The 11,051-nt window shown below is 41.3% G+C and overlaps 1 protein-coding gene across 2 annotated transcripts in view; it reads right to left on the reverse strand.

Moving 5' to 3' along the window:
- Positions 1-8,261, reverse strand: part of MSRB3 (methionine sulfoxide reductase B3) — a gene marked incomplete at both ends in the record, with an annotated part of 152,584 nt that extends 144,323 nt beyond the window's left edge. The window contains one exon of one of the 2 annotated variants that reach the window (XM_084255711.1): positions 8,043-8,261. In XM_084255711.1, the coding sequence (XP_084111837.1) occupies positions 8,043-8,261 (219 nt within the window). The remainder of the gene's footprint in view (positions 1-8,042) is intronic. The other variant, XM_084255712.1, reaches the window with a different exon arrangement.
- Positions 8,262-11,051: the final 2,790 nt, after the last annotated feature.

The raw sequence follows: 11,051 nt of genomic DNA on the forward strand, positions 1-11,051 counted from the left end.
TGAATGCCTCTCTCTGGCTCAGTCCCTAATCTTAATATCTGAATTATCATACTACTGTATTTCCTTGATATAGCTATCATGAGCATCAAATGACTTAATATATGTAAATATTAAATACTTAGTATAGTGTCTGGTCCATAGGAACATCTATATGCAAATATTTGATGTTGTTATTATTACTATTATTATTCTTTAGTTTATGAATGATGAAGGTTAAAAGAACAGGTAGTAAGTAAAAAGATTTGACTCCATATTAAAACACAAAAATCCTAATGGATAAATGTGCAAGAAATAGAAAAAAATGAAAAGTAGAAAATACACAGATATATAGACTTTTAACAAACACTACATTACAGAATCTTAAACTAAGAGCAACATCAGATATTACCCAGTCCAATTTGTTCATTTTGCAGATGTGAAAACCAAGGAGCTTTAAAAGTCTGCAACAAGAACAAGACTAGAAAAAGCCATTCTTCCAATTCACTACTCAATATTCTTTTCCTCTCACTACCCGGATTCCTTTGCAACATGAACATAAACACAAGAATGCAAATATGCTAATGAGTATGCAATTTTTCAACTGATTCTGCACTGAGTAAACATCCTCTGCCTTCAACCAATCCTCCTCTGAAGGCAGTATGATCGGAAGGCATGTTCACACACCTTCTAGTTACAGTCAAGTCACAACTCCGACCATGAACGGATTCTCTGACAACCAAACACAAAATATAAATGAGAAATGAAAGAACAAATATAAAATCTGCTAATTTATACAAGGGCTACCCTGATATTTTTAAAGACTTAACATGTAGCACAAGTTTATTTTCAATGTTGCCATAAGTTTTACCTTTGTACTGAAGGATTGGTTGATTGTGTGTGTGTGTGTGTGTGTGTGTGTGTGTCTTTAAATAACATGAGTGAACTAAGAAACCATGAAGATTTGTTGTATAACTTATAGAGACAATTGTCATGGCCATAATAGGTACTGCTCTAGGTGGGTAGGGTACTTGTATGCAAATCATCTACTAATTTTCATTTCAAAACAGCACTATAGCCTAAGAATAATGCTTATATATTTGAAAAAAAAAATTTTTTTTAAGTATTCATACACTAATCCCTGAAATTGTTTAATAGTCCAGTCTTGCTTAGCATAATGTATACGATCTGGCATAGAACAGGCAATTGCTATGTAAAAGGACACTAAGTTGTTTCCCTGCCATGCCAAAATTTCAGCTTTGGCTCAAATGTTCCAACAAAAGCTTCCTCCACAGTCTAAAGTGAGATGATAATGAGCCACTGAAAGCTGAGACTAGAACCTCCCTGAGAGTATCCACAAAGCAAGAAATTCAGTGTTGTCTATAGGATCTGTAAGTCATAATTTCTACATATGTATACTTTCCAAACATATGGGAATGTTTTTATATTTTAAAAAACTCACTTCAAATTTTTATAGTGGTAGTTTGCTGTAATGCATGTTCTCAGTCAACAACTACTAAAAGCACAACTACTAGCATATGGGGGGGGTCTCCTTTTTAAAAATGAATTGAAACTGCTCTTAAAACCGTTTACTGAACATGTCACTTTAGACAAATGTTATGAATATTACTAATTTTAGAAACTCAGAATCAGGATATTTCTGGTCAGGAAGCCAAGCCCTGACAACATATTTCCTACACCAGCGTTCTTTCTCCATTTCACCCATAATGGCCCTCATGTTCCACAAACCTCCATGGTCTGTGTAAATAAAGCCCTCTTAGTGAAATTAATTAATTCCCTTTTTCCTTTCCTCACTTTCCCAGTATCAAGAAATTGTGCTGAGGTTTCCAACTCAGCACACAACAGGGTAAATCAATCATACAAATGCCAAGTAACTGTGCTGCTATTGGTTACCCGGCCAAGTGTCAGAGATCAGAACAGAATAACCAGGGTGGTCATCTCAAGTGTATGGGAGGTTAGCAGTTGACCCTTGAAGAGATAAGGGAGGAAAGGTATTCTGTAAGAAGGAGGAAGGAATGCAATTTATAATATTTTTTTTAATTACAGAGTATGAAATTGTGGACAATTATTAATATTTTATGGATAAGAACCTGACCATGGCAATTAAAAAAGTGTCTGCAGGGACAAAAAAAAAAAAAAAAACCCCACCAGCGTTCTCCATCTGGTAGGAACTACATCTGCTTCACATTCTCAAAAAAACGTGAAGGGAAGAACAGGGAGGAAACAGAACAGAATGCATGTTCAAGGCCAACTGAAAAACTTGTAAGCCCAGCGCACAGAGGCACAGAGGCACAGAGGGAAGTAAGGCTTGGTGATGATGAAGTTATTTAAAGATTTAGACCCTCATCTTAAAAAGATAAGAAGTCATTGAAAGAGGTTAAACAAGGGCCTCCCTGGTGGCACAGCGGTTGAGCCCTGGGTTGCGAAGCTGCCCGCAGCCTCCCCAGCCTCTACAGCGCTAGTTTGATCCCCAGCTGCTCCCCAGCCACCGGAGGAGGGTCCCACATGGCGCGCAGACCTCTCCTGCCACCCGCTGCTCCCCTCAGCAGTGTACTTCGGTCCTTCTGCCTGCTCTGCTCCCTGCTCTGGCTCTGGTGAATTCTCTCACCCTCTCGCACTTCTGACTGTACCCAGTGCTGGTATAAATAAATAAATAAATCTTAAAAAAAAAAAAGAAAGAAAGAGGTTAAACAAGAGGTTAAGCAAGGAAGTACCAACAATTTTGCAGTGTAGGTAGGTCATTCTGGCACAGTATCCTTGGTTTAATGTTTCCTATGCATTGTTGGTGAAGCGAGTAAACATGGTGTCTCCTAAAAGAGGGAGAGGACTGTGCATACTGATTGGGTATCTTTCAAGTCAGATCATACTATATCTTCTTTAAGATCTTATCCTGTGCCTTCCCTCTTACTTCAGGCAACAAATGTTTTATCTCCCCTTGATTTTTAACCTTCCTTACAAATGCACATTTCATCTCCCAGTCACAGCCTTGTACTTCTGATTCTACTGCACACCCCCATGTGAATATCCCACCAAGCACCTCAAACACAACGGATCTAAAACAAAACTTACTTTTTAACCTCACCACAAACCTGCTCTGAGTCACATTTTCTTAATCGCCTGGCTTAACATCTTACATCCCTCTCATTCTCCACATCCAACTGATTATTTCTGCCCTGTCTATGTCAACACTCCTCCAATCCCATCAGTACTACTCTAGCACAGGTCTTCATTCTCTAACAAAGACTCTTATAAAGCTTCATTATTGGTCCAATGGTTTCTTGCCCAATTCTATTCATCCTCAGTATTACTAGATAATACACCATATAATTCAACTCTGACTATGACATTTCCAGGACCAACAAAATTCAATCTAGCAGTTTACTAAACCAGTCCAAATTCTCTACCCAGCATTAAAAGTCTTCCCTGTTCTAGGCCAAAAGTAATTTTTTACTTAATCTTCCTCCTATTCCCCTTCATACATGTTTAATTTTTTTCCCTACCTCTGCCATCTCCATCTCATCTGGTTAAGTATTTTCAACAAAGCCAATTTCCTTCCATCTGCATTTATTATCCTATCCTTCTCCATGCCATACCAGTTTATTGGAAAACATCCTATTGGAAATAGGAAACATCCTATTTCCTCACACAGGAAATCAGAACATTCATGGGAAGTCCTGTAAAATCTAGAAAATAGATAAGGATGGGAAAGACAGTACTGTTACTGAGCTCCCATGTCAAAAGAAGCAGCAGAATGCCATAAAAGCTTTTCGGAACATTTTTAAAAAAACTGGAATCATACCTGGGATAATGGATGCTAACAGCTTATCAGGATTTTTCTAGATTACTCATGGATCTAACAGACCTTATGGTCTAGTGAAAATAAACACACATGAACTTTATAATGCAAGCTGGTAAAATCACACTCCAATCAAGGTACAAAATGTTGAGAAGCACAAGAAAATGACAGTTCTAAGAGATGAAGAAAACTTCACAAAATACCAGCTAACAGAGGCCTTTAGGACTTCAGTGGGTTATGAGTAAAAGTATATCAGGCAACAGAAACAGTCTAAAGGAAAGGTAGGTAGAAAATGATAGCAATATAGGAGAAATAGAAAATGAATTCATGGTCCCTAAAATATTACTATTTTTAATGTCTCTAATCATTACTTACATAGTTTTAATGAATTTGCCCTTAAGTGCTATTTGAGCTCAGCATTCTGAGTCAATGAATTCCTGAAAATATGCAAGTGATCATCACCAGGATGGATTAACAGTTATTAAACAGGGTTTTCACAACTCTGTTGGATCCCAAGCTATATTATAATTCCTGAATGTGGTGCTGTACAGAGTCTACTCAACAGGCCGCCTCTTCAGCATTCCTGAAGCAATAGGAACAAAGTGCTTTTAACATTTAGGATCCCACTGAAGGTGTCACACACATTGTAATCAAGAGAAAATTAAATAAGTTAAGGATGAATAACCCCATAATACAAAATGTAAAAGGCAAAAATCAAACCATCTCAATGTCTAGTCTACATCTCTCAAATAGCTCGTGTATTAGAAGTCTTAGGGGAAATCTAGATGAACCACATGATCCAAACTGTTTCTATCAGGTTCCTTCTCTCAAGAATTTAAGATCAAGGCTTAATGATTTAGTCTCTCCCTATGCTTGGTACCAAGAGACATTTAAATGCTAAGGAGCTACTGAACAGTCACATTCAATGATGCACAGGAAAGCAGGGGGAGAAACGGTAAGCAGAGAGAACAATGAAGCAAAGAAAGGCAAAGGGAAAGTTTCAAGTTTTCCAATCCCTGACGCCTAATAACTTTTGTCTGCATTTGGCTTCCATCAAATTCCTTTCTTCTTTTCTTTTTCCGAAAACTACTAGTTCAAGTTCATTTCTGTTAAAGAGGCAATAACCAAAATCCTCCATAATGGCAAATGGTTGACTTATTACAAGTCTACCTTTTCTAGACTTTCTTCTCTCTCTATTTGTATTTCTTTAAAAGCCATATGATTTTGACACCTATAGAAACAAATATATAAGCAGAAATCCGGGATCATGCTGAGCATTTTAAAATGAAAATCTATTATGCCCAATAAGGAGAAAACAGGAATATTCAAGATAAAACCTCAAGATATCTATCTGTACAGCAGTCATATGCTAACTGGCAAACTGAAAAGCAGATTACCCTACGCTCCTATTCAAAGCTAATTTAATTCTGAATAAGGTAGGTAGGTCCAATTCATTCTCCTCTGAGGTATGACCAAAATAAAATATAACACAGTATGGGCATTTTGTATGGAATGCTCCCAAGTAACTAGCTATAGGCCTCCCAATAACAGAAAGTGGTGGATGCTCTCCAATGGGATCCCTCATCTGGATCCAAATTCCAAAACTGAATACTAATCTAACTTAGGACCTGAGCTTAACTTATCCCCAAAGACCAATTAGGCATTTTCTGCAACACTTTCTGCTATTGAATGAGAAGAAAGTTACAGAAACTTAAAATCATGGAACTCTGTCCAGGTTTACGTGTCTATATGCACTTGTCAGGTATCAAGACTCTCCTAAGGCAGACCTAGGCTCCCCAAAGCTGGATCCGCACCCTTGAGAACTGACTGCAATAGACCAGTTTAACATGTATAGCAAGTCAGAGTTGACAATCTCATGTTTGAACCAATGTAGTAGGCGGCTCTGCAGGATTCTATAAACAAAAAACAATATAGCATTCTGGAATTAGAAGGGACATGGAGACTATGTCCAACTTCATCATTTTACAGAGAAGGAGGCAAACATCTGAGCCAAATTTTCAAACAAATCCCTAACTATAAGTAACACCAGTAAGAACATAATCAAAAGGAGTAGAACCAGATTATGATAAAACCAAAAAGCACTTTCTAAAGATTCTTTAAAGGCTGAAATTTTAATTTTAATTAAAAATGATAAAAGCATTAGAAAAATCTACCAACAGTACTGATGGGATATTTTTTGGATATTCGTGTTACTTGAGGTTAGCAAGAAAGTAAAGATTTGGGACCTATGAGTTAATATCTTAGTTAAAATATATGAACAAGCACATTTACAAACCAAAAAACATGTGTTGATTCAATCTAAACAATGTTGTATGGTTGCAACCTTGGCAGACAGGTAGTTTAGGCACAGTGACAAAATTCTAAATGGCAGAAAGCTACTTATTTTAATATTAAAAAACAGTCCAGACATTCGCATAGGGTCCTAATTAAAGCTACCAGAAATTAGACCTTGGATGTTAGCTGGTACCAAAATTTCAAGAATAAATATTTAAATGGACCAAGTATAAAAGTGGTGTTCAAAATAGGTGGCAAAGGACCACAATATGGTGGATTTTGGTCTTCAAAGGCTGCTTAACCCCAAATTTTATAGATAACTCACGAAGATCACTGATAAAATGTGAACTCAGAATGCGCTGTGTTTCCCAAGAAGTGCTAATAAAGTTACTCCTAAAAATATGAATCCATAAAAAGCAGGTCTTTTTGAAAAATAGTACTAATCAGAAACATCAAATTGATATCGTTAATATTTATAAGCTGTACATTTAATAAAGTTACACATTGTAAAAATATTTTTGATCTGATTTGAATACTGAATACTGAAATATTAAGTTACCTGAACACTGAAAATATCTTAACAGAACTATCTTTTAAAACCTATTTGCCATCAATGCCGTAAATGGCTATAAGGACAGACCAGAGATGCTAAGTATAATCTCTGCTTAACAGTTAGCTTTCAACTAATTCATAAATCCCAGTTGTGAGCCATCTCTTGACAGTTTAGTCTATTCGTGGCAAAAACAAAAGTAAACCAAAATTTCCCCCCACAATCTCAATTGTTAGAAATTATCATTTTCCATGGCCTATTCCCCATGACATCAACCAAGAAGCTATATAGTTAGGGACTAATCACAACTATAAAAGTTTATGCAATTTCACACTTACCTTAAACTCTACTTTCATAATACTTTTTAAAATAACCTTGGGGGGAGGGGTGGGAAACGTATGGGGACTATGACCAAGATGAGGGTGCATACATTTGCAAAAATGAAAAATGTAAAAAATATATAAAATAAAATTTTTAAAAAAGAAAAAGAAACAAAATGAAATAACCTCACGTTAAAAAAAAAATTCTTCACTCTTTTCCACACGAATGAAAGAAAACTGTCTACAAATATCATTTACACATCATCCTGATACCACTTTAGAATTACCTCCCTTGATAGCTTCTAGTCCTCAACCAAATAAGGCCGAAATGCCACCTTTCGCTGCCACAGTTGAAGTGAAATCGTGCAATACAAAACTTAAAAAACATACTTGGATGCTTTTTTTCCGCGTAATAACAACATAAAACCGGTACCTGGCGAGCCCGCGCCCCTCGGGGTCTTGCTGGGGTTTGGCCTCTTAAATGCCAGCGGGGCCGGCCGGAGCCGCCGCGGGTGCGCCCTGGGCGCGCCCCTCCAAGCCGCCCCCCGCAGCCGCCGGCGCCGCCCGAGCCTCCCCGCGCCCCAGCCGGGGATGCGCAGCGGGAGGTGCGGGCCTGGCGGGCGCTTCCCACGCGCCGGGGCCCGTTATCCGAGCGGCCACCTCGGCGGGGCCGACCTGCGCGGCGCGAGGCGTCCCGGCCCTGCGGCGCCCGGAGCGGGGTCCCCCTCCCTGCGCCCCGCGGGCCACCCCGCCAGGCCCCTCCCTTGGGGCCCGCGCCCAGCGAGAGCCTCCCGCGGGCTCAGGTTCGCTCCGGGGACGGGGTAGGGTGTCAGGCGGGCAGCCAGGCGCCGCCCGTCGGCGGGGGCGAAGCCAGCCTTGACCTCCTCCCTCCTCCTCCCGGCGGCGCCCCGCGCGGGGCGGGGGTCGCGCGCCCCCCCCCCGGACTCTGGAAAGGGGGTGTCCGCGCAGGAGGCGGAAGGGGGCTCGGCGCGCTCGGAGGGAACCCGGGGTGGAGGTCACACCCCAACTTGGCAGCGTCGGGATGGGAGGGGTGAGGCGCTGCGGGGAGGGAGCCCAAACTTACCGCGCTGCGGGGCTCCCCGCGCCGCGCCGGCGGCCAGGCACAGGCACAGGCACAGGCAGAGCGGGAGCGGGCGCGCGAGGGTCCGCCGCGGGCGCATGGAAGGGCCGGGAGCCGCTGTCCGAGCTGCTCCCTCCCTGCGCGCTCCGGGCGACGGACGGGGCGGCGGGAGGCATGACGGGAAATTCCTGGGCACGGGCAGCCGAGTCCAAATATGAGCATAGGAGCCGCGCGAGGGAGGACGGCGGAGCGCTGGCCGCGGACGGGGCGCGCTGCCCGGGCCTGGCGGCCGCCAACTCCCCCCTCCTCCTCTGCGGGATCCTCCTCCGCGGCTGCCCCGGGGCCGCCGACCGCCGACTGCCACGGGAGACCGGCGCCCTCTCGCCCGAGGGCATCCCGGGGCCCGAGAGCTGGGTGGGCCAAGCATCCCAGCCACAGGTCCCACCTAAGACCCCCTGAGGGTGGAAGAGAAACCACCTCGGGCCTGGACAGCGAGCCAGGGACCGTGGGAGGATTTATGAGGGATTTTGAATACTCTTGCTTGCGCTTCCCCTAATAAGTTGAACTCTTTGGCAAGGGGATGGAGAGGTCTGGCGGATATTTTCTCTCAATGTGGGAGAGCGAGGCTGGAGGGCGCCCATTCAGGTGGACGCGCTCTGGAGAGTCTCCCCTTGCGCAAGAAACAGGCGTTGTAATCCATAAAGCCACCCTCCTGCGCTTCAGGTGAGTGCGCATTCTACACCAGGTGTGTGTGTGTTGGCAGGTGTGGGGTTTTTTAAGCCAAACTTGCAGGCAGATCTTCCTAAACTTATATCAGAACACCATAAATGGAGTTGAGGCAAGCTGAGGGACGATAGTTTTCACGTTAGCCAAATGCTGTTTAAACTAGTCTTTTCTTCCACCTCCAACCTCTCTTAATCCCCTTTATACTAGTTTATATTTGTAAAGGGCAGTGGCCCTTAGCTTTTTAAGACAACATAAGTGTGCCTTAATTACTGTAATTTTTTTTTTTCCTCACACTGATGGGACAGTCCTTGGAAATGTAGGATGTTAGGCTAATGCTTGTGAACATTTTAAGATGCTACAGGAATGATTAATGGATGCAAAATACATAGGGGTAAATGTCAAACAGATTTAGAGTGTCGATTATTCTAATATGAACTGAAGTGGCGGTAATTTGTACAACACACTGTTTGTTTGAAAATGCTATATCTGAAAATCAGAAAGTTGATTTCAAAACAAATTCAATTCTGGCAAAGTATTAAGGCCTATAAGCCAAAAACCAGTCCATTTGCAAGTAGCTCCCCTTAAATCATCTAGTACTGAACAACACAGCATACCAAGAATTTCATCTGGTATATGGGGAGATTTCACTCTCTATGTATTGGTAGTGATAATGGAGCTAAAGGCAGATGACCTAACTTAACTAATGGGGAGTAAGCAGTAAATGAAGGATTTAAAAGACACATAACATTGCTATTCAATTAGGTACTCAGAAGCTGAGTAGTTGGGATTCTCTGGAGACTCTTCTCCCTTCCCTCTTTTTTATATTTTTAACTTTGTGTTACATAAGCATCTGTTTTTCCTTACTTCCCCCACAACACCTAGCATAGTTCTTTGCCCATAGTTGGAACACTTGTTTAAAAACAAAAATAAAATAAGCACAGTCTGACATGTAGGAGATCCCTAAGTGTAAAGAAGTTGGTTTCAAAAGAATTATAGTAATTACAGCTATATTTAAAATGTTTTTGTTGAGTACAAAAACATAAAATTATAAAGAATTATTACTAGTATTAGGTTGACTGTTATTACAAATTAATATAAGTGACAAGTTAATTGACAGAAACATCAAAGGCTGTTCTAAAGACTTGATTAAGTATATTAAGGGGGGGCAATTAAAGTTACTGAGTCCATAGTAAGTGCCAAACACTGTGCTAGATGTCACTGAGCTTCTTAGTTTTTCATCCCTGTTTTACAGATAATAAGGCATAGACAAAAAAGTTATGCTACAAGAAGTGGGTAAATGCTATTGAAGTTCAGATTTCATTCCTAAGTGTATGTGTACTCTTTTTACCATACTAATCTGCCCCATTTTCTTTAGATTTAAAAATGGGGTATTAAAAATTGTATTCATTGGGCTTTTGTGTGCACTCAGGTTACCTCAAGTAATAGGAGTAAAGAATACTTGTGGAAATTTGACCAGAGACTTAACTGGCTCAGCAGGTCATCCTTTGTGGGCCTCAGGGTTACCAGGAACAGGAAAAGTACTACCCTCTGACCACATTCCAAGGAGTTTTGTACTTTAACCGCATATATTTAAGTCATATATTTCACAGTGTTTTCTCTTTTTTTAAAAATTATAATCTGAATAACAATCATGTTAACATATCACCTTAAGCATTGTTTTTAAGACAAAGGACCCTGGTGCTTATACATCAAGCCTCCTCCAACCCAAAGGTGTGCTAGTAACTGTTTAACCAACAAAACTGGAAAAGGAAGACTTGATTGTAATTAAAAAAAAAAAAAAAACAACTTCTGTAGTGTATATACTCCCACCACTCTGAGTATCTGAAGGTAGAGTTGGGAAGAGACACACACAACCAGTAGTCAGACCTGTTCAAAGCCTGTCCCAGCACACCTCTGCCCCAGATCCTCATAAAATGTCTTCGGAACACAGTGATAATTCAAGCTATACAAACACAGCTCTTTGTCTCTATGCCTGTCTTTCCACTTTTGCTCCCACTACTAGCTGCCAATTTACTCTAACTCATAATCAAATGCCCCAGAGGGGAGAACCTGATTCTGTCACCATTGTTTCTCTTGGGGAAACTTCTTGCATGAGCCTATCTCAGAAGCCCCTGAGCAGCCTATTACCTCTGAACCCAGTGTCTTTGCTTGGTCCTTCAATTCTGGTGGTTTGGAAGGCTCACATACCACACCATGCTAAAGAAACAGATTGTTAACATTTTTAGGGGCCTGGGGTTGTGACAGTCTCTTTCAAAGGGAGTCTGT

The sequence above is a fragment of the Talpa europaea genome (genome assembly GCF_964194135.1).
Source record: "Talpa europaea genome assembly, chromosome: 15".
Classification (NCBI taxonomy): domain Eukaryota; kingdom Metazoa; phylum Chordata; class Mammalia; order Eulipotyphla; family Talpidae; genus Talpa; species Talpa europaea.